This window comes from Cynoglossus semilaevis, chromosome 11 (genome assembly GCF_000523025.1).
Source record: "Cynoglossus semilaevis isolate Cse_v1.0 chromosome 11, Cse_v1.0, whole genome shotgun sequence".
Lineage (NCBI taxonomy): Eukaryota > Metazoa > Chordata > Actinopteri > Pleuronectiformes > Cynoglossidae > Cynoglossus > Cynoglossus semilaevis.
This window is the reverse complement of record NC_024317.1, coordinates 1,863,464-1,886,206: the sequence shown is the minus strand read 5'-3', so window position 1 is coordinate 1,886,206 and position 22,743 is coordinate 1,863,464. Positions and strand designations below refer to the sequence as shown.

The 22,743-nt window shown below is 40.6% G+C and overlaps 2 protein-coding genes across 6 annotated transcripts in view; one reads left to right on the top strand and one right to left on the bottom strand.

Moving 5' to 3' along the window:
• Positions 1-254: 254 nt before the first annotated feature.
• On the top strand, positions 255-11,207 carry fkbp5 (FKBP prolyl isomerase 5). Of its 2 annotated transcripts, XM_025059890.1 has the most exons (12): positions 255-520; positions 5,083-5,208; positions 5,678-5,827; positions 5,870-6,063; positions 6,513-6,655; positions 6,818-6,932; positions 7,015-7,171; positions 7,609-7,699; positions 7,800-7,883; positions 7,972-8,154; positions 8,241-8,480; positions 9,286-11,207. In XM_025059890.1, the coding sequence occupies exons 4-12, from the start codon at positions 5,955-5,957 to the stop codon at positions 9,382-9,384; spliced, it is 1,221 nt and encodes a 406-aa protein (XP_024915658.1). In that variant the 5' UTR covers positions 255-520; positions 5,083-5,208; positions 5,678-5,827; positions 5,870-5,954; the 3' UTR covers positions 9,385-11,207. The 2 variants fall into 2 exon arrangements, with proteins under 2 accessions (XP_024915658.1, XP_008317988.1); XM_008319766.3 differs by lacking the exon at positions 5,678-5,827 and having other exon boundaries at positions 257-579; positions 5,919-6,063.
• A 1,471-nt stretch (positions 11,208-12,678) lies between these two features.
• Positions 12,679-22,743, bottom strand: part of LOC103385780 (sodium- and chloride-dependent GABA transporter 2-like) — an 11,813-nt gene continuing 1,748 nt past the window's right edge. Inside the window, exons 2-16 of one of the 4 annotated variants that reach the window (XM_025059889.1) lie at positions 19,790-19,926; positions 19,175-19,359; positions 18,963-19,097; positions 18,729-18,869; positions 17,839-17,926; positions 17,622-17,754; positions 17,316-17,450; positions 16,792-16,895; positions 16,325-16,449; positions 16,087-16,199; positions 15,469-15,606; positions 15,281-15,383; positions 14,988-15,088; positions 14,684-14,854; positions 12,679-14,603 (exon numbers count right to left, since the gene is read on the bottom strand). In XM_025059889.1, the coding sequence (XP_024915657.1) occupies positions 14,493-14,603; positions 14,684-14,854; positions 14,988-15,088; positions 15,281-15,383; positions 15,469-15,606; positions 16,087-16,199; positions 16,325-16,449; positions 16,792-16,895; positions 17,316-17,450; positions 17,622-17,754; positions 17,839-17,926; positions 18,729-18,869; positions 18,963-19,097; positions 19,175-19,355 (1,779 nt within the window). In that variant the 5' untranslated portion in view covers positions 19,356-19,359; positions 19,790-19,926 and the 3' untranslated portion in view covers positions 12,679-14,492. Of the gene's footprint in view, positions 14,604-14,683; positions 14,855-14,987; positions 15,089-15,280; positions 15,384-15,468; positions 15,607-16,086; positions 16,200-16,324; positions 16,450-16,791; positions 16,896-17,315; positions 17,451-17,621; positions 17,755-17,838; positions 17,927-18,728; positions 18,870-18,962; positions 19,098-19,174; positions 19,360-19,435; positions 19,759-19,789; positions 20,147-22,743 lie in introns of those variants that run through there. The other 3 variants (XM_025059888.1, XM_017036538.2, XM_008319769.3) reach the window with 3 other exon arrangements.

Genomic DNA, 22,743 nt, shown 5'->3' with positions numbered 1-22,743 from the left:
ACAGTCTGTCGCGGTACAGACTGTTCCCGGTCTGGCTCGGCACGGAACGGGTTACAGGGTCAGTGTGTCTGTTGGAACACAGTGTTCTCATCAACAGCGGCAGCGGCAGCAGCAGCAGCAGCAGCCGTACAGCTACAGTACAGCCGGAACATTGTGTTACTTTGTGGCCGCTTTCCAAGACCTGCCCTTAATTTTACACTAAACTCCCTCCCACTGGTTCCTCTCTCTCTCTCTCTCTCCGCCTCAGCCTCAGCCTCAGCCTCGCTCTACCTCGGCTGTGTCATTGCGAAGAGTGACTGTGGTCCGCGCCGCACGTTCACACAGCAGCGGGGATAAAAGGTGTAGTGGAGGAAGAGGGGAGAGAGAGAGAGAGAGAGAGAGAGAGGAAGGGGGGGGGGGAGAGAGAGAATTCCCTTCACAGGAGTACAGGCAGGCTTACGCACGAAGCACATGGACAGAACATTTAGTTCCCTGCTTGTGCAATGATTGGGGCGGGCTTGAATTAGGAGCAACAGACGCGGTAAGAAAATTCACCGACTGTCTCGGAGGAAAGAAATAGGAAAGAAATCGTACGGAAATGTGAGTTTGTTTGTTTGTTGTTGTCTTTTTTTTATCATTTATTTCAAACCTCTCTTGTTGTTGTACAGCTGTCAAGACTTTTGAGAATAAGAAGTGTCCGCAGAGCCGTGGTTTAACGTGGTTTAACGGCTCCCGTTTGGTTTAAATTGTTGAAATGAATAAGCGGGTATGTTCGATTTAACGTTGTCAGTGACTGGAAGTGGTGCTGTTTGTGACTTAAACAGTGTTTTTTTATAAAGGGGGGGAGTAAAAAAAAAAAAACAACCCTCCATTAATCAGGTCTCCGGTGGAAGTTGAGATGGTGTGGGGGCATTTGAGGTTACAGCTGCAGCCCCACAGTGCTGTGAAAAAAAAAAAAAAGAAGACTCGACTCGCTGTTGTTGTTTGTGTTTGTGTGTGGGACACTTGGTTGTTGGTTTTCCACCGTGAAGACAAGGCTTTACCCACAGAATCCCTCCAGGCTTAGGTATATCTCTCACAGTCCGTAACATAACCTCCAACCCCCCCTCACCCCGCCTCCTCCCCCCACCATGTACTGATGCAAACACATTTTAAAATCCAATCTGTCCAGCAGGGGCGGCCCTCTGGGAAAACTTTAGATGTAACATTTGTGCTGACACTGGTGCCCTGAACTGTTAGTCAGAGATGAAAAAAAAAAACAAAAAACAAAACCAAAAACAACCACCACCTGTTTGTGATGAATAGTTTGATGGAGCCAAACTGCATATTGTTGTCAGTGTCATCCATCACATGAAGGTGTCAGTCCTGGTCTGCAGCCGTGGTGATGCCTCTGTCCCTGTTGTCAGATTGTTAGGTGATTACATGTGAGTCATCCTCAGAGTATGGACATAAGACCGAACCTACAGACGGACCAGGTCGGTCTGTTGATGTCATCATCTCCACTTCATTATGNNNNATTCCTGCGTTCGTCGAGTGTCTGCGTTGAGTTACATGTTGCCTACGTTTCTATGTTTGGATTTACTGATTAGATTTCATAGAAAAACAGAAAAAAAAAATTGTATATTTTACATGTATATAACTATAAATATTACCTCATGAACCTAAAACAACTGTTACTTCAGCCTTGAAAAATACATATGAAAACTGCCAATTCATTTTGACCTGCACGGACACGTTAATGTTAATGTTTAAAAACTGTCCTCAAAAATATCAACCTTTTTGCCTCCATAAATCAGAGCTGGGTGGTAGAAGAGTGGGTCAGATTGGTAAACACCACTCAGCGTTGCCAGTAGGGAACCATGAATAGAAGGAACATTGTGTTCAGATACACACATACCCAAACACACACACACACACACACACGATGAGTTACATGTACAATCAAATCCTTGAATTTTAAAAGAAACAGTACGAGGTGCCTTTAATGAAGGAACATTTTGTGCTGTTTTTAAGACGTTACACAACAGACGTGTGTGTGTGTGTGTGTGTGTGTGTAAAAAGGAAGATGTCGTTTAAATTGTAAAACTTGAAAATCATTTGGTTTTTATTTTTATATATAAACAGAGAAACCCCCGGCTCTTGATCTCCTGTTGTGCTCAACATGTCGTTCAGGCCATGTTAACAATTTCAGGTTTTTTTTTGTGTGTGTGTTTTTTTTTTGATACGATGATCTCATCGTAGACACGGTGTATCTCAGACTCTGTGGTTCACAGAGGCTTTTAGAGAATGTTTGTGAAAAATATCATTGTTGCAAAAAATGTTCTTAAACCTGGAGTATTTTGTTTTTACTGTGGCCCAGAATGTTCTTGATGTCAGGCAGGGCAGACTACTGGGAAAAAAATCTTACCTTATTGCCTGGGTTAAATAATAAGAGTTAAATATTCTGTGTTGGTGTTAAATACACAGATGTCTGTGCTGAACTGTTACTTCAACACAGTATTTTATTTTAAGGAAAGAAATGTCGGACCAGTAACAGATAACGAACACTTTGACTAAGTGGAATCTTTTGTTGTGGTAAAACGTGATTGAAAATGTCTTAGTGTAGTAACACCAGAAGGAAAATATATATTTATTTTTTTCCCCCCTAAAATGATGCTTGGACTCTGTGACTTATGTTCTTCAAAAAGATTTACTGTATGGTTACATTAATGTGAATGAAAAGTATTCCAGACTTTAGTCAGTTTCCAAATAAAAGTGTCGCCCGACGTGGTGTCAAAATTTTTCTTTTGTCAAAATCCAAATTCAACCCTCATGACGTTTCATAATTTAAGGAAATATATTTTTGACATAATTTTGTCGTCACTTTGTTGATGAAATACTGCACTAGCATTTGTCCTTTGGAACTCACTAATCACTTTAATGATGAGTATTACTTGCATTTCTGATTTCTGGTCCAAGAGCCGCTGTGAGACGATGCAAAAAATGTTGACACCTCATTTGTTTCACATGTTACTAATCACCCAATGGCGTCTGGCCAGCGCTTCAGCAAAACAAACGTTTTCCTTGTCTTTGCAGTGTCAGGGATCATTGTCTCACCGGGGCAGACATCAAACTGCCTGCGGCCATGTTTATTTAGCCGGCAACACAATGTGCGCTCTACTGGTTATGGAGGCAGATGCATAATAGTTGACATACTAGTACTTCACAGCTGTTCTGGCTAAGTTGATGGTTGTTGTTGTGACACAGCATTCAGCTTTGTTTCTGCATGATGTGTACATTTAGTATTTAATATAAATATATATATATATGTGTGTGTTTAGTATAAGTGATGTTATCTCAAACATGATCCAATAGATGTTATTCTAGCCACACACTAGACACACACTGCTGCGTCCTTGAGTAAACACAGTTAACCTCACGTTGCCCTCTGCACCCCCGCCACTAAGTGCAAGATCACAAGTGCTGTGAAAGGAAGCGCGTCCGTCATGGAAACTGTGCCAGTCTGAATATGTGGATTACTGCTGTGGTCACCACTGTGTGTTGTTTTTATTTATTTATCAGTGAGTTTTTTTCACCTGGTGGAGTGCAGACCTCTGCAGATTATGATGATGTTAAATTGTCAGCAGTGGTATTTGATGCTTAATTGTTTTTGCCCATTTTTTGCTGTGTATCAGTGAAGCAACATACATAGATTTTTTTTTTTTTATTTTGCAAAATGTGCTGCTTTGGATTCAGCCGGTCTGAGATCAGCTGGGTTGCAGAGATGGTAGGACGTATCTGGGAGTGTTTTTGGATCTGTGTTTCATGTCCACCATGGTGAGAGGCCCTAAATTCTTGTGCTGAGAAATATTGTTGAAATTCACAGAACTTTTTGTTTTCTACCCAGATCATCATTAACTTGTTACATACAGGTAGAACTTTAGCTCTCTTGTCCATTAAACGTTGATTTTACTAAATGTTATATTATAAATATTATATTATATAATTATTCGAGTTGAGTCAAATGTGTTAAGTATTGACATTTTTTTTTCTTTTTCTGTTTTTGGTTGCATTTTCACTAATTTGTAACGGGTGAAACGATGTATCGTTACTCGATTAAAAATGCGTGTGAATTTGCTTTTGATGGAATAAATAAAAAAAAAAAGATAAATCGCGCATCAAGGGAAGGGGAGAAAGCTGCTATTTCAAAAAGTCACTGGTCATACCATGACACTACACACACTTGTACAGTAGGTGGCACTATGCGCATAAAACATTGGTCGTGAGTCGTTATTAAACCCAGACGTCGGGTCCTTACGCCATTGGTTGTGAGTCACTATTAAACCCAGACGTCGGGTCCTTACGTCGGCTATGAGACGTTCAGGTGTTGGAAAAGAACGTGGGAAGAACTTGTTCCACAGACACCAACAGTGTTCTCCAGTGTTCCTGTGAAGAGAGGAACTCTTTCCACTTCCTGTTTTTATCTCATACACTGACAGTTAACCAGGTCAACCAGACCAGACCAGTTTGACTTTGAATCAGAGCAGATCACTGGTGATGTGCAGTGTTTCTGGAAAGAAATGTGACTTTGTTTCTGTTCCGTTATCGAAGAGAACAATTTAAAACAATAATCATGAATCATATCTACCTGGAGCTTCTGTTCTAGGACATTCAATCGACCCGTGAATTATCAGCAGGATGTCGTTTGCCTATCGCAGGGCAATAAAGTTTTGTACGTACTGTGCCTTACAGACTGTGCGTTCCAGGAGATTACAGCGGCCGTAAACAGTTGGCTGTCGCGTTCAGGGTGTACGTTTAGTTAAATTACGACTTCATTTGTGGGGGATTATTCAGTGCAGATCGATGTTAATGGGGGAATCTTTCAGACGGGCTCTCACTATGGTATGTTCTGGATAACACTTGAGTTTTAGATCCTTCGTCTTCTATTTATCAACAAGTTGTGTTTAGAGAATCCCCACAGTTACCATGGATATGTAGATCTATTTTGGTACCGCACGTATTACACACACTTATGTTGTTGTTTTTTTTTTTTTTTATTACACACACTTATGTTGTTTTTTTTTTTACATTGTCGTTAGTTCTCGTTTGTTGTTTGTTTTTCAGTGTGGAAACCCACCTGCAGACATGACGACTGATCAGGATTTTCCCATGGACGCACCAACAGCCACCGCCATATTTGCTGCAAAGGGCATTGATCTAACTCCCAACAAAGACCGAGGGGTCATGAAGGTTTGAATGTTTTTTTTTTAAGATTATGTATCTTTTATGGGCCGCATAAAATGTAGTCATCCTTTACAGGAAGCAGGAAGTTCACGGCTTCACTGATTTGCTCACTGGTCTGTGGGGAGTTTGCCTGTTCCTCAGTCCAAACATCCATGGAGATTAGGAGTTAGTTTGTTGGACCCTCTAAATTGACCATGGGTGTGAATTGTTTTTTTTTATGTGGCCCAGTAATGGACTGGTAAACTGTCCAGGTTGCACCCCACTTTGTCCATTGACTACAAGGATTGGCTCCAGGTCCTCCTTTCCTGTGATAGAAAATGATGGCCGTCTGTGCTAATCCAACGTCTGTGCTAACGCTAACAAAACCAGGCCTTACTGTTGAAATATTTCTAACAGTTTGGACCGAGAAATCGTTAGAAAGATGGTCACTTTGAAGCGTCAAACCAACTGTTATTTCATTTATGTTAATTTCTAGTACTATGATGATCATCAATGGCTGATCAGTTGATGATGACAATGTCCTTGGACGTTTATTTGAATCCACACATCAGAGTAAAGGGAAGTTAAAAATCAAAGAATGTAATTCCATTTTTAAAAAAATATTCCTTTTGTGTTTTCCATTCACATATTCTTTTTTTAAATATTCCTTTTTGTGTTTTCCATTCACATATTCTTTTTATTTCATTGTCAATTAATGGAAGTGTGTTTCCTGTTAGGTTGTGAAGCGGCCGGTGGTAGATGGAGAAGTACCGATGATCGGGGACCGAGTGACTATACACTACACTGGGAGACTGCTGACGGGGGAGACCTTTGATTGCAGTCACAGCCGCAAAGAGGCCTTTTCCTTCAGTGTGGGAAGAGGTAGGCGACACTGAGCAAGGCCAGGGTCAGAAGTACGAAAAACTGTGGTTAAAAGTTGTTTTCTTTGTTGGTGAGACACCAAAGCACTGGGCTGTGACAATTTGATCAATTATACAATTACCGTATTTTCCGGACTATAAGTCGCACTTTTTTTTTCATCCCTTGCCTGGGTTTTGCGACTCGCATATTAAAATATATAATTTTGCATGTTTGTGATTTTCACACTGACAGCAGCTAGAGGGCACTGGTGCGACTTATACTCTGGAATTTATATGGTGTATGACATTTATTAATTTAGGTGTGAAAAAGTAAAAGAACCGAGTGAACCTTAACACACAACAGTCTTGTTGTCGTCCATGTTGATCGTTCTTTTTTTTTTAATCATCTTAGTATTAAAATAATACTTAGGATTTAATTAATTTTCTTTTTCTTAAAATCTCTCCCCACAGGACACGTCCTCAAAGCCTGGGACATCGGTGTCCTGTCCATGCAGATCGGTGAGGTGTGTTTATTACTCTGTAAACCAGAGTACGCCTATGGACCTAGTGGATGTCCCAACAAAATCCCCCCCAACTCCGTCGTAGTGTTTGAGGTACGTGAACCATGTTTGTAGTTTGTTATGACACACTGAAAAAATGTGTTTGTGATTTTATTTTTTTGTGTTATGACAAATGTGTTTGTGATTTTATTTTTTTGTCCTTCGTCAGTTTACAGTTTTTTTTCTTTCATTTTTCAAATGTTTGCCAACAATTAGATGGAGCTCCTCAAATTCAGAGGGGAAACGCTGACAGAAGACGGGGGCATCATGAGAAGAATCAAAGTCAAAGGAGAGGGTTTTGTTTGTCCCAACGACGGTGCGACAGTGAACGGTAACGACACTGTTCGCTACAGGAATGATCAGTGATAACGATACGTTACGCGGCGTCCTAACGAGTGTGTTTTGTCCCACAGTGCACCTGGAGGGGAGCTGCGGTGGTCGACTGTTTGACTGCAGGGATGTTAACTTCATAGTTGGAGAGGCCGAAGATAAAGGAGTTCCTCTGGGAGTGGACCGAGCCATGGACAAGATGCAGAAAGGAGAGCGCTGTATACTTTACCTCACGCCAAAGTGAGTTGGAAGAAATATTAAAACAATATTGATGTCCAATCTGTGGCCTGAACTAGAACCTTATTGATTTGATTGAACAATTAGCTCTTAAAACAAGGCTGAAATTTACCAGAGAAGTATTAGGTTAGGATACGCTGCACTTCTAACTTAAATTTAAAATCATTTTCTAAAGCAAGTGCAGAAATATGATGTGATGAATTTTGTTTTACTAATATCAGTCCATGCTGTATTAATACAAATAGAAATATAGGCACAGAAAACACCATTCTCCATAAGAGTAAAAAAAAAAAATACAGTTTACAGACAGTTACCCAATAGATTTGATTAAGGAAAGGTTAGTAAATAATTTGGCTCTTTATTATGATTTTACAGTTCAATGAGTGGATTTAATTTTTTTAATTTTATTTTTTGCATACCAACCCTTCCTGTTTTCACAGATATGGCTTTGGAAGTGAAGGCAGCGTAGAGTACAAGATAGGACCAGACAAAGACCTGGTATATGACGTCACGCTCAAAGATTTCAAACAGGTGGGCTGTGGTTCTGTCTTTCACCTGTGTTTCAAACTAAAAAAAACAAAACAAAAAAAATGATCACAAACATTTTGTCACTACCTTTCCCTCTCAACAGGCTAAGGAATATTGGGAAATGGATTTGAAGGAGAAGCTGGATTTGGCCGATGGAGTGAAGAATAAAGGGAATCAGTATTTTAAGGTGTTTTTAAAGCCTCCTCCTTGGTTGAACATATCGTTTTAATTACTGATTAAATGTATATTAACATTTTATATGTTATTGTTTTCAGGCAGGGCGCTTCTACCAGGCTGTAATCCAGTACCAGCGCATTGTTTCCTGGTTGGAGATAGAACATATACGTGGGAAAGAGCAGCAGAGAGTGGAGGGCGTCCTAATGACAGCCTACCTTAATCTGGCGCTGTGTTTCCTGCGGATAAAAGAATTTTCACAAGTGGTGGAAAACTGCAACAAGGTGTGTTAAAAATAATTGTACACATTTTAAATATGGCCAAACCCCCGCCTTGACACGTGACTGTAATTACATTACATGTGTTTCAGGTGATCGAGTACGAGAAGAACAATGAAAAAGCTCTGTATCGTCGCGGGGAGGCGCGTTTACTTAGCAACGAATTCAACTTGGCTGTGGCCGACTTTCAGCAGGTTCTTCAAGTCAATCCCACAAACCGAGCCGCACGTGCTCAAATATCTATTTGCCAGAGCAAGATTAAGGAACACAATGAACAGGACAAGAAAACCTACGCCAACATGTTCCAAAAATTCGCAGAACGCGACGCCAAGGTGGGTAAACTCGACGCCTGCGGACACACGTCTGTCTTAGTCACCAATCAGGTATAGCGTAGATGTTTGTGGCTTACACGAAAACTCGCAGCGTGACATCACAATATGCAAATCAAATGATTTCAGACGTAAAGAATGCAGCTGTAGTTATTCTTTAGGTGCAAAATTCTTAGGCTTTTGTATATAACCTTTTATATGTAAATGTTTGACTTCAGAGTGTTGAGGTTTTCATTAATTTTGACACTTGGAACTACAAGAAAAATAAACACCCCTTCCTTCACTCGTTCTAGTTAGTAGTGCACTACTACCCTCTAGTGGCGGTTAAAGGACATGGCAGTTACAGTTTGATTCGGAAGAGTTTTACTATTGAATGTGCGCGAAAGTCAGTTTGAGGGGAACGGCTTTAAAAAGTTTTGAACGCAACATTTGACATGTTCATAATCAGTATACGTAGTAGTGCGCAAATAATTTAAAAACCCTACTATCCTTCAGAAAAGCAACAGTCGACACGTTTAAAATCAGGATGCGCAGTTATGCGCAAACGAGTGTTTTAGTAACCCTACTAAAACAGCAGCGGGAAATGGTAAAAAGCTACCCCTGTATGCTACTAAAACTATTAAGGTATGCGTTAACTTAAATTTACTTTTAAAAAATTAGGTCACTTAATATTTAGAGGTTTACAAATATTTTTTTTAAAATATCTAAAATGTAACATTCCCTGTTATCTACGCAAGTTTAAAAATATTTTTGTTTTAATATCTAAAAAGTTTAAATTAAAATGTAACATTCCCTGTTATCTACGCAGGTTGGGAAGCTGAAGAAGAAGCGGGATGAGAGCAGCATTAACGGGGTTGTGGGAGTCAAGCGGTGGCGCAGTAGCCAGGACCACCTGCCTTCAATCTGACAGTAGAAAGAGGGGGAAGAAAAAAAGAAAAGACAATCCTCTTCCTGCTTTCTAAGACCAGGAAGCCGAGGCTGGAACAAAGTCGTATGAAGCCTCGCATCCAAACTTTTATCGAAATATCTGCGTCACCATTCCTGCATACAGAACACAGGTTTGACACAGCACGTGGAGTGGCGATTCAGTGGAAGACTTCAAACTCCCTTAAAACGCGTTATTTTAACGGACTATTAAAAAAAAAAAATCCGTCTACTGTGGAAAGATGTGCCTCTGCAGTCTGATCCCAAAAACCTATAGATTTGGTAAGTTCTTTTTTTTTTATCTCTCTCTCTCTCTCTATATATATATATATTTATCCAATTGTCGGGCAGCTGTACGCTTGTGTCAGGTGATGTTTAACATTCAGGCTTGCTATATTTAATGTGCAATAAAGAAGTCCCATTAGCTCATTTGTATTTTAGCAGGAAACACAATGAGTTCTAAATTATATATAAGAAAAATTAACTTATAAATACGTTTTTTTGTGTTGTGATATGACATATATGACAGAAAAAGTTGCACAACCTTGAATTGATCATACGTTGGTGGAGTCACACTGTAAATACTGACGCATTAATGATCCAAATATCAGTGAAAAAAATCATCTTCTAGAAAACAAGTCAGTGTTTCCAAAAACAGGTGAATGTTGTTGTTGTTGTTGTTGTTCATCATCTCCAAGCAGCACAAACTACACGTACTTAAAACATCCCAGAACACAGGTCTGTAATCAGTCTGTAATCAGTCTGTAATCAGTCTGTAAACCGTTGTGATGCCTACAGTAGAACATACGCTGCCATACGTCGAGAGGCTCGCCACTGAAACAAAACCAGGTTTTGCCTTTTGTTTGTGACATAATTGAAGGCCTTGATTTAGAGAATACTTCAATCTGTAATCATTTCCAGCTGTGTGTGCATGAAACTCGCCATTTATTTGTTGGAGCGATGAGGGTCGATGAGTTTGTTTGTGCTGATCATCAGGGGGAAATAACACAGTCTATGCCTTTTTGCAGCATGAAAACAAATGATGATTAAAACACAGTTCGTCAGAATGGACTGATTAAATCTTTAGTTTGAAGGTAACTGGATTTAAGGGGGAAAAAAAGACATTTTCCCACTGAATCTTTAGTTGTTTTTTTTTTTTTTTTCTTTAGTGAATGATGAGCTTCTGAAGCAGACACTTGTTGTGCATGAATCAGCTGTGCATGACAGTCAGTGCACATAAATGTTAACAAACAAATCCAGGCAGTAAAATGCCAACTATCATTACAATGTACTAAAAAAAAGATCTTAAAGACTGAGTCAGTGCGAAAGGTGCAAAAAGAAGCTTTAAAAAAACCAGTCTGAACCACAGTGTCCATCAGTCAACCAGCGATTGTCACGTAGGACCGTGATCATCCACATCCGTTCTCTTCTTCTGCCTCAGTGTCTATTGATTCACTGCTTTGAATCTATTTTTTTTTTTTGGCGTCTTTTTGTGAATGTGTGAATGTCAATGACTTGTGGAAAACAATGCACTTTGGTTCCTGGTAAAAAAAACAATTCTTTATATGAAATGTCCAGATGAAATTTGGACAATAATCCTGAGATGTTTTATAAACATTGGTTGGTTTAGAATGAAAACCTTTGTGGTCTTAAATGTCTGCGTTCGTGTGTGTTAATAGAGTGTGTATTGTTGTATGTTGAAGAGTTTTGTTTTACTACACGCCTTGTTTCTAAATGTTTTAAAGAACGACTGGATCTTCACATTCAACATTCAAACCTTTTGTACTTTAGCGTGAACTAATTCCTTTCCTGAGCAAAAACCACACACACACCAGGCTTCGTGTCCCTGCTCTGAGGGCGGAGTCTGAGGCCTCAAGCTCGTGTTTTCTCCAGTTAGATAAATGTTAAGTAAGATTCCCAGAACAGTTTGAGCTGGCTTGCTTACTGAAGTCTGATTGTACCGCAGTTTGGTCCAGTTGGCAGCGTCGCCAATCTGACTCTTGGTTTTCATAGAAAGTGAAGTGTTCTTGTTTGTCATACGACATTTTCAAATGTATACAGAGCTTTTTTTTGTTTTCCCCTGTGAAACAAAGTGTGACCATTGTTTTGAACCAGCATTTATGCAAAAGAAATATTTTCAGACAAACATTAAGTAATGGTACCTTTTGTTCATGTCTTCTTTATATGAATATACGTATATATATACATATATATATATAATCTATATTTTTTGCACTTTGAAAGCATTAAATAAACGTAAGAGTTGCATTAAAGTGTCTTGTTCTGAAGCAGTCTTTAACATGTAGAGCTCACCATTACGAACTGGACAAAGGAATATGGATTTAAAAGTGAGACGATCGGAACGAGAACCGACAGATGTCCACACGGTCTCAACAAGTTGTGTATTTCCACTGGTCTTCATGGTACCAGTATATAGATTAATGTCTTCTTAAATAGAATTTGATGTCACTGTCCTCTGTGATGATCCCATTGAGAGGAAAATGTCTGATAAAGAGCGGTAACTGGCACATTAGAGGAATAGGAATCTGTCAACGTTTGGCTGTGACTTTTCATATCTGAGATTTAAAACAATTTTGTTAATTAAAGCATCAGGATTTTACCATTTCAATCATGTGGCCTAGTAAAAACAGGAACAGGAAGTTACTACACAAGACTGAAGTAATGGTCCAGTACCAGGATGCCCTCCTCACTAGAACAGTTCCTTTCACATCAGCCCTCGTCGGGACCAGGGAACAATCCTTAGAATTCCTAACATCCATAAACCCCGTGTTATTTCCACCGTCGCTCTCAGCGAGGAAGCTTTAGCATCGCGCTGCGCTGAGGGAACAATGGACGTTTTCCGTGGCCAAGGACATGGGTCCCTTTACAGCTGTATTTCAGAGATGTTATTGATCCCTGGTGGAGGACTGTTCCAACACCAAGGGTCGTTAAATCTCTGCTAACGACTCCGTCTTTCTCTGTTTTATGTTGTGTATTCCCAACACAGCTAAACTGGCCTAACCTTTTCAGGGAGTGAGCGGCGATTTCAGTGGACAATTTGTCTGTACTGCAGTCTGTGCTGTTTAAAACTGTGGACAATAATCTATCACCAAAGAAGGTTTCTTAGTAAAACCTTAACCTTAAGTCCTTATAAGGCAAAAAAGACCAATATCTGTTACACTTACAATACAAACAAACATAGAACATAAATTGTTACAAATCATTAAACACATTTCCAGACTCTGTTACAGCACAGACATTCAAAGACACTTCCAAACTTCTTTAAATTACCCTTTTATTATAATAAAGATACTTTTGTTGACCATTTTTATTTTTACAGTGTTGAAATATATTGTGAGGAAAAAAACCTGTGCGGCCACAACAAACCAGTAACTCGTCAGTCCACAGACTGGAGACAGGTAATACTTGTTTTAATACAAGATTGTCTAATTCAAAGACTATATTTGAGATGCTTCATCAAACAATATAATAATAGAAAAATATATCAATATATATATATAAAAGGCCGTAACGTTCACACCAGTCTTTCAGGTGCCTCCTCTGGTCCTTTTGGGTTGAGACCTCTGTGGCTAACCCCCGAACGTGATTCTGTGTCGCATTTATAAAAAAAAAAGGTCACTGCTACTGTTATAGCATAGCATATTAGCATAGCATGTGTCTGTGTGGGTTCTCAGTCAACTTATCCAAAGTACCTGCGTCAAGGTGATGTGACTATTTTGTTAGCATAGCATAGCTACAGCTCTGCTGCTGTAATTTACACTTCACTGTGAGGAGTTAGAGAGACAGTAGAAACTCCTGTTAGTCACTGAAGGCACTTTTACTGTTCTCCACTGGGTGGTGTTAGCAACACTGCTATAGCTATAAGTGACTACGAGGAACCCCCTCAGAACAGATCACACAAAAATAGTAACACAAACAAACTGTTAAAACACCCTCTAAACTAAATGGTTTTCCATATCATTTTAAACATTAACTGGACTGTCGCTTTTTTTTTGTTAGGGAAAAAAAAAACCACAAAACCAAACATATAATATGTACTTCCTGTAAAAGAACATAGTTTCGACGTTGGACGTTCAACTGTAATCTGTCCAGGGTTGGAGGACACGCCACTGTGGCGGGGTAATATGTTCAGTATCAAATTGCTAATACGATAATATTACGATGCGACTTTTTTCAATGGTGCCATTTTAGCTGCAGTACCACCACTGGCCAACAGGGGTTGTCTGTTGGTCACTGTCTGTTTCGAATTTTTTTTTTTTTTTTAAATAAAGTCCTTGATGGAGAAACCAAAATTAAAAACATCCGACATTCATCCCTCACAGCAAGTTTTCTATACAACGAACTGCTGCTTAAATACACGTCAAATCAGACAAAGTGCAGACAAATATTAGAGTAAAAAACAACGTAGCCTTCACTCTGTCAATACAATAATTACAGCACCTTGTGCGATTGACATCACTTTATCCCTACAAAACGTACTGTGCAGTTGTATGAAAGTCCCGTTCACAACTGAGGTTAAAATGTTGAAAAGTCAACATAGAGATAGTAAAGTTGAGGCACTAATATTAACTCTGATAAGGCACTAGTTTAAATGTTTTAACTGCTGCTGTTTTTTTTTTTACATTTAGTTTTGACTGAATATAACACTGTTGCTGAAACCCCGATGCTGCTCATTAGTAACAAACCTGTCACAGTCATAAATGTGAAAAGTAAAAAAAAAAAAAAAAGATATGTTGGGAAAATAAACAAAGGATAAACTGAGCTAGAACTTGGACTCAGACTGACCGCTGCCTGTCAGTCAGAGTGAGTCAGCCGCGACGGCCACAGCTGACTTCTACCACAAGTGTTGTGAAAAATAATAATGATTTTAAAATATAACAATTACATAGTGTACATTAAACACATTGTACTAAACTATATCATTGTATTATTAGTGTAATTTAACACCATTATTATTGGTCCTAACAAGTGTAGCACGGTGATGCCATGGAATACCTCGGATAATCTGGGAACAAAACAAACAGTAAAGATTCCAGTTCGTCCAAAGCTGCTGCAGCTCACGTCTTCTCTCTAGGCGACTATTCTGTTGGGAGGCGTAAGGATTTCCATCGAAAGATTAGCGTTCTTTTTGGAGGCAGACGAAGGCAGGTCTTTAGAGGGAGTACACAGTATGGAGATCCGCTAAGAAAGAAGATCGAGATGTTGGTCTTAAAAAAAATTAAAATTTCTCCACAGAAACAAACACTGTGACGTCAGCTGACCTGTCGTAAGGTTCCCGGCGTGCTGCTTAGCTTGTAAAGCATCCAGAGCGGAACCATGAGCGTAGAGGAGAGCGTGAACCACCAGCCCAGAGCGGAACCCCACCACGGGTACTCGATGGTGTTGTTGAACTTCAGTGGAGTGTGTTTGAGTAAGGAGAAGATGAACGTTCCCTAAAAAAGGCATGGGGAGTTAACCCGGTGAATCAGACCGCGTTTCAGTTGATGAGGTTCTTACAAATCCACTCTCTTTAGAACACGATCTGAGAGGGAACTCTCACTGAGGTTCACTTCTGCTGTCACTCACCATGCAGACCAGTGGAGTAGCGTATTTCAGACAGTGTTTAATCAGAGGTAATGGCCTGTATCCGATCATGTCCTCCACGTTGTCATAAAACCGGTCCGCACCTTTGAGCAGGAGAAAACAGAGTTGATGAAAAGTTAATATTGATGTGAAGGTGCGGACAGACGCATAAAGTAGTTAAAAAACGTATAAAGTACACGCTGGACCTTTGATGTTTTCTACATGATTTGGTGGCTGTTGGTCGACTGTAGTCGATAACGTGTGGTTTGTGCTGATGTGTCATTGGCTTCACTCACCATACACCCATCCCACACAAACAGACTGCAGTATGGCAAAGAGAAGTAAAGTCATCCCACTGCAGGCGTAGTAATCAAACACCTGAAAGATGTAGAGTCCTCCCTGTGAGAAACAGGAAGTGACATCAGCTTCATAACAACCCCTTACATTGTTACACGGTGTGTGGTAACAAGTTTTTATATCTTACTTCTGTGACCATCACAAGACCAATGAAGAAACTGACAACACTGATGGCCAGCAGGAGGAGCTCACGTCTAGCACCAACATGAAAAAAGCTCGGGTTCATGTCAGAAATTCCTGTTGCCAGAGCTTCCAGTCCGACAAACTGGAACACAAACATTTCAGTGAGAACATTGACCCACGCGTGAAAATAAAAATTAAAAAAAAACTTTTTTGCGTTACCAAAATCTCCCCGATTAAAAAATTCAAGACTTTGATTTGTCACATTGATGATTTGGAAAAGTAGGAAAAAAACAGGTAGGGAATATCGAACCGCAACACATAACATCACCACTAGATGTCGCCAAGTCACCATGCTTTAATTTCAACCTTGACGTTTGCTCACCAAATTCTAATCTGATTTCAAAGTATTACATTTAAAAGTTACTAATTTTGCATAAAAGCATAATTTATAATATAAATGAAAGGTTGCGTTCGTCGGGTCAGACGCGACTTTAAATATTGTCCCAACACATGAAAAACTCCACCAACAGGACGTGTGCACCAGGATTTATTGACAAGCTGCGTCGTTAAAACACACCTGAAGGAAGTGTCTGAAGACAAATGTCACGTGTGTGAACCTTACCTCACTGTCGAGTCCCAGGAGGATGATCATAACGAAAAAACAAACTGCCCACAGTTGAGGAAAAGGCATCATGGCAACTGCTCGAGGATAAGCGATGAACGCTAAACCAGGACCTGCGCCCAGATGAATCGATGCGTAGTTATAACATGTTATGCGTCAAGTGTTTCTGCTGCTCTGAATGTTTATTTTTTTTCTATTACTGCTTAAATGTATGAACGAGTTGTTGACTTCCACTTACCTGATTCTGCCACTTTGGATATGTGGACATTTTGCTCGTACGCCATAAATCCCAGTGCGGAAAAAATAGCGAATCCTGCTACAAAGCTCGTCCCGCTGTTCAATAGGCACAAATATACACAGTCCCTGAACCGAGAAAACACAAAAACCTACTTACTGACATCCAGTGTCACACATATAGTTACATAGATATATAGTTATAACTGTTAAACTGTCAAAATACTGAATCTAATTAATCGCAGGCTGTCAGGATTAGGATTAATTGCTGTTGTAATTGCGGTTAGTCTGATGCGTAATAGGCGTCTGCCCTGAATGCCTGACCACAAATTGTTAAATTATTTTTAGATTTACGTTGCTTGTGATTCTGATCTGATTAATCTTCGTACGTTAAGAGGTTAATTAACGCGAGCATACAATAATTCTGAAACCGTTAAAGGCTCGTTTTCACTTCCGTCAGGTGAGACTTACTTGTAGCAGTTGTTGTTGTACTTGTTGTAGCTGCCCAGTGCGGTCAGACAGCCGATGCAGAGAGCGTACGAATAAAAAATCTGTGTTCCAGCGTCCATCCACACCTACGGGGAAATGAACAATGTTGTTATTTATTTATTTAACATTTCTGCTGTTGCTTCACACTTTACACTGTTTCGTTTCAATTTAAGAGCTCGTTTTATAACACAAACACCGTATTCATTGCTGCTTCACAGTTGAGGCGCCATTAGTTTGTTTTGAAAAAAATAAATTAATTAAAATTTTGCCAAATGTTATTAAGGTTAGTATTAGCAGACGTTGAATTTATATTCCACCATTTTTTTTGTTTACCTCATGTTTTAAACACTTGGTTTTGTTACAGTTGCCAAGTGTTTTTGTGTGACTTCCAGGTAAAACAACAGTAACACTTGGACTATGGAGGTTGTTCTTACAGTCAGATGTTCACTTCAGATGTTTACCTCTCCACATTCTGTACCTTAACTACTGAACTTCACGTACTGTACCTGTGGATCACTGAGACGGGAGGCGTCTGGGTAGAGGTAGAACTTGATTCCATCTAAGGCTCCGGGCAGAGTGAGTCCTCGTACCAGTAAAACCAACATCATGACATATGGGAAGGTGGCGGTGAAGTAAACGACCTGTGAAGAGCAGAGCCACGTTCCTCAGTACTGTGTAATAACCGTTGTCAAAGACAAATCACAACAGAAGGTTAACATCGCGTCTTCTTTATTTTTTAACTCGTCTTTCGTCGATGTGTTCAATGCGGCGTGTTTTTCTAAATTACAATACGTGCCACGGTCTGGTCTTACCTTCCCGGTGGACTTCACACCTTTCCAGACACAAAAGTAACAGACGATCCAGGACAACAACAGACACAAGGCCAACTCCCAGCGTACACTGCCCAGCTCGTGGATACTGTCCGTGATGTTCAGAACTCTTCTCCTGCAGAGTAAAGTTTCACTGGTTTATTTCTAAATTACCTTCATACCCAGAGAACAGAAAAGTGTTTTTAAAATTACAACTTACTCCCAAAACTCTCTCACGGGCGAGGTTGCATTTTCTGGCATGGTTCCATTGAAAATGTCACTCTGTCTGTCAAACTCAACGCAGCTCTCTGCAGGAAACACAACACAGGTCTTTATACAGTTATACAGATTATACAACCACAGTCATATTTCATCCTTGAAAGAGTGACAGTTCAATATGTTGCCAGAGGGGGCAGCAGTTTAAACAGGACTACTTCATTTAAATAAATCCCACAGTTAATCATTTGTCCTTGGCTAATTACTAACGGGGTGAGTCTGTTTATCAAATCATGTCATGTTGACGTGGCTGCAGTTCCAGTTCCAATCTCTATGTTACATCATGGACATAAAGTACCAGGAGGACAGAGTTGGTTCTGTCTTTAGCGAGGAGTTTCTGCCAAATTATTTTGCATGTACCAACAGTGGATTTATTACTTTTTTTTATTACTACCGATTAATCGGATTATTTTGTCAATTTGATTTCCGCCCCTGACGTGTTCATTTTTAAAGCCCTGGCTGTACTCCATAACTGCCACTAGGTTCCTACAATATTCCCATTGTTTGACCAAATATTCCACAGCCAGAACGCGACATGAATATTCACAGAGTAATTCAGTGTTAAAGCTGCTTTTAATTCACATTTTCCCCACATGCAAAATAAAGTGGATCTGCTTTGTGTATTGTCCTTTGGTTAAAAATAAGTCCACACAGCTGACATAATCACTCCAGGGTAGCTGGCAGTGGAACCTCTTCACATTCTGGTCACACACGGCAGTTGCTCAATGCCTGGGCTGCCCGTGCTCCGCAGAGTTTTCATGGAAACACGGTCGGTTGTGTGGGGTTAGGAGTATTCGTCTTTGTTCGTTCGTTCGTTTGTTTGCCGTAAAATACCTGTGTTCCAGCTGTTTCTGCAGCTCGCCCAGGGGAGTTCAGAGGAAAAAGAGCAGAAGAGATAGAGGAAGGCCCAGGCCAGGATGATGATGTAGTAGATGCTCGAGTATAAAACAACAATCTGATTGCCGTATCCTATCCCTGAAAAAAACAAAAACAAACAAACGATAAACCGACGCCGGGTTAGCGGTTAGCGGTTAGCTATGGTACGGTATATAAACCATATTTGTTTACCTTCAAACAGGGGGCAGATCTTCCTCCAGCAGGTGATTGTTCCCTGTTTGGTGTACTGACCCAGAGAGGTCTCCAACAGGAAGAGGGGGACGCCGCAGGTGAAGAAGAAGAGGATGTAGGGGATGAAGAACACACCTGTGGTGCGGCACAGTCGGAGTGTGAGATTGTACTGCGCGTTGTAGGAAACACAGTCGGTCGGTAAAAGAACTCACCGCCGCCATTCTTGTAGCACAGATAAGGAAACCTCCAGACGTTTCCCAGACCGATAATCTGTCCGGCCACGGCCAAGAGGAACTCGATTTTGCTGGACCACTCTCCTCGGCTCTGGACATTTGACGCAGGATGGGCGGCTGTTAGCCCTACCTTGATCATTGGGAGTTGGGAACCGTCCATCACACTGCAACAAGAGAGAGAGAGAGATTCTAAAGATGACCTAAATAATACTAAAAAATCCTTCCTGTATCGTCCATTACCTGCTCATCGGCGACACCTGTCAGTTCTGACTCTTTCTCGAGCGTCAGAACTCTTATACATTTGTAGTTGTCGAACAAGTTTTCTCAAAATTTGTATGAAACAATAAACTTAGTATCTAATGAATTCTCTGTTCTGCGTTAACGACCGTGTGATGAGTTTGTTTAGCTCATGACTGATCCACTGACTGCTAATCAGGCGTTTGCCCTGCTATCATCTGATGTCACCTTGGGTCTAAAAATGGGTGTGTGCGTGTGACCAGTGATACCAGTGTGGTCATGTCATGGTCATGTTCAGGTCGTCTTCTTATGTTTGTGGTAGTAGATAGAGATGATGTCAGAACCAGGCAGCCATACCATAACACAGTGGTACGAGTGTGGACTGACGTCGGAGATTCTCACAGCGTGGACAGAACGGCTACACTTCAACAAAGGGTCCCTGCTCCGTGGCATGGGGTCTGGTTTCTCATCAATGTTGCTTTTGTTCTGCGGTCCTAATGTGGGAGTGAAGCAACTGGGCTGGAAAATATGTGTGCTACTACATTACACACACACACACACACACACACAGGCAGTTATACCATGGTGTGAACACCCGGCCATACCGTCCATTTTTATACCTGTAGTTCTGTGACCTTTGCCCTGAAGGTCGATGAAGTGTGAATGTGAGCGTGAATAGTTGTTTGTCTCCACATACGGCGTAAGACGTTTCTTTTCTCGTTACTGTAACTCTATTAGTACCGACGACGGACTGACGTTTATTTTCTCGTTACTGTAACTCTATTAGTAACAGTATGGGAGTAAGATAACAATGTCAGCAGTTTGGAATAAAAAAAAATTCATTAATTCTCTGGGATGTTCTGTTTTGATAAAGCTAATTAGTAAAACTCCTGCAGATTCTGCTGAAAAACAATCTTTTTTTTACAGTAACAGTAGGAATGAGTTGTTATGATCATAATCACATGTTCCAGATAAACAGTCTGGTTAATATGATCGTTGTTAGCACGCTGTTGGCCGTAACATGAAAGTCCAGCCCTGGGTTTTTTCGAGGCAGTAAAGTTTCTAGAATAGAATAGAATAAAAAAAAGTCTTTGTTGTCATCGTACAGCACGTGTACAACAGAATCCTTTACCTGGATCAGCCGTAGAGTCCTGAAGTCCTGATGCAGTTCAAAGATTTGATTGACTTTAAACTACGGCAGGTGAAACCTCAGATAAACCTGTGTTCAACCTGGGGGCTTCAAACCTGCTCGGAGGTGTTAGCTGCTGCACACGTTAGCGCTCCCACGGAGCACGTGGTTTTTGGTTCCATTATCTTTGCTTTGCTGTGAGGTCGACAGTTGATATTCTTCAGTCGTGAGTCGCTGTCACCAACTGGACCGGTGACCACAACAGTGACTGAAAGTCACTCCTAATTTCTCAGTTTGAAGAGACCGTTGACTTTCCTAAACGTCTGCAGCAGTGCCGACCACTTCTGTACCTGACTGCACTAAAACTGCACTCCATTGATCAGGTCCATCAGGTGTGTGAACTCTCCAGCTCATCTGGAGTCGCACTGTCTGGAAGGTGAGGAGCAGGGAAGGAAAAGTAGTTTCACAGTATATGTGAATATATGGTTGTTTTTTATTTTTAATTTTCATTCATTCATCCTTCAACCACTCGACCATTTACCCAAACAAATATTGACCCCTCTGTGGTGCGAGGGGAAAAGAAAAGTGCGAGTTATCAGCTTCTGACCCTCAACATGAAAATGCAGAATTTTACAGCAACACATTAAATATTTGTTTATGTATTTCAGTCCAGGGTCAAGTTGACAAGGTCGTCCACAACTGCCTGCTAATGTTTGGTGCGTTTGGTCCAGGTCTTGAGCCATCGAAACCTGCTGCTTATATGTATGTAAATGTATATTTGTGTATATATATATATTTATATAAAAATATACACACGTAGGTATCCCTACAACACACCTGGATAAAGTAGAGACTTTGGAAAAAAAACACGTCTGAAAAAGTTCAGTGTTGACTCTTTGACCAAGGAGACAATGATGCTGAATGACCTTTGACCTTTGACATTGTTGCCACTTCACATTCCTGACCTGTTTGGTTCACATAAAGAGGCCGCAATTGGTTCAGCTGCCGTTTGGGCGTCTGGACACGTGAGTGTCAGTCGGCTGAGACGTGACTCAGGTGCGGTTGGTCTACAGAGCGAAACGCAGCAGAATGTGTAAAAAAAAAAAAAAACAAAGACAGGAAGTGACATGGAGAGCTGGGACGTTTGGGCTGGAAAGAAATAAATCAAAGTCAGCAGCGGGAAAGTGAAGAGGCTGAGGTGGAGAATGTCCAGTGACGTGGAGCAGTGAGAAGGAGCCGGAGGTGAATGACATGTATGGACGGAGGACTGTATGGATGCCTGTGCCTGGAGGGGGCGGGGCTTCAGCCAGTTCAGCTGGTCTGTAAATCAAAGCCAGGTTTTTTTTTTTTTTTTTTTTTTACCTCTTTCCTCTTTCATTGTCCTTCCTGATCTCTGCTTGATTCAGGTTAGCTCTGTGACGGTGTGAGGACGTCCAGGCAGAGCGGTCCGAGTCAACATGAAAAACCCGAACTTTTTCCCGATATCCAATATGGCAATATTGTCCAAACACACCGATTCTGATATCAACCGATACCGATATAGACCTGGTCATATTTATTTATTTATCTGTACAAACCGCTGCATGAGTACGAGTTTAATTAAATGAGCTGCAATGCTGCCATCTAGTGACCTTCACGGTATTCATTATTGGAGGAAAAAACAATAACGATGTGTACAGATATTACATAATTATGCTAACATCGGTTGGTCGATACCATTGGCCGACCCTAATTTCAATGTTCGCAATTTTCTAAAGCCTAAAGACGACAACAAACTGACATAGAACAGAGTTCCTGTCCTTTTACTTTCTACGTCAGAGAACCTGTAATATTGTTACTTCTTGTCTCGTGGAAAAATATTATTAAAATATTTTTTTATCACTTGCAGATTTACTGCTCCATCAAAACAAACAAGCCTGAGGTGACGAGACTGCAGTTACACACGATACACAGTCATAACGAAAGCTCCGCGGTGACAGAGTCAGGTGACACTGAAGACGCCACGGTCTGACAGAGGTCACGCAGCTGTATTGATTATGAAAACACACCCTTGAGGTTCACCGACTGTTCACTGACTGTTCACTGACTGTTCACTGACTGTTCACTGACTGTTCACTGACTGTTCACTGACTGTTCACTGACTGTTCACTGACTGTTCACTGACTGTTCACTGACTGTTCAC

What these genes read in the sequence shown, in the direction of transcription:
- fkbp5 (XM_008319766.3), top strand. Translation starts at nt 5,104, where the DNA reads ATGACGACTGATCAGGATTTTCCCATGGACGCACCAACAGCCACCGCC. An exon ending in CGACGGTGCGACAGTGAACG is followed by an intron (nt 6,933 to 7,014) that starts GTAACGACACTG and finishes TTTGTCCCACAG; the next exon opens with TGCACCTGGAGGGGAGCTGC. An exon ending in TCGCAGAACGCGACGCCAAG is followed by an intron (nt 8,481 to 9,285) that starts GTGGGTAAACTC and finishes TTATCTACGCAG; the next exon opens with GTTGGGAAGCTGAAGAAGAA.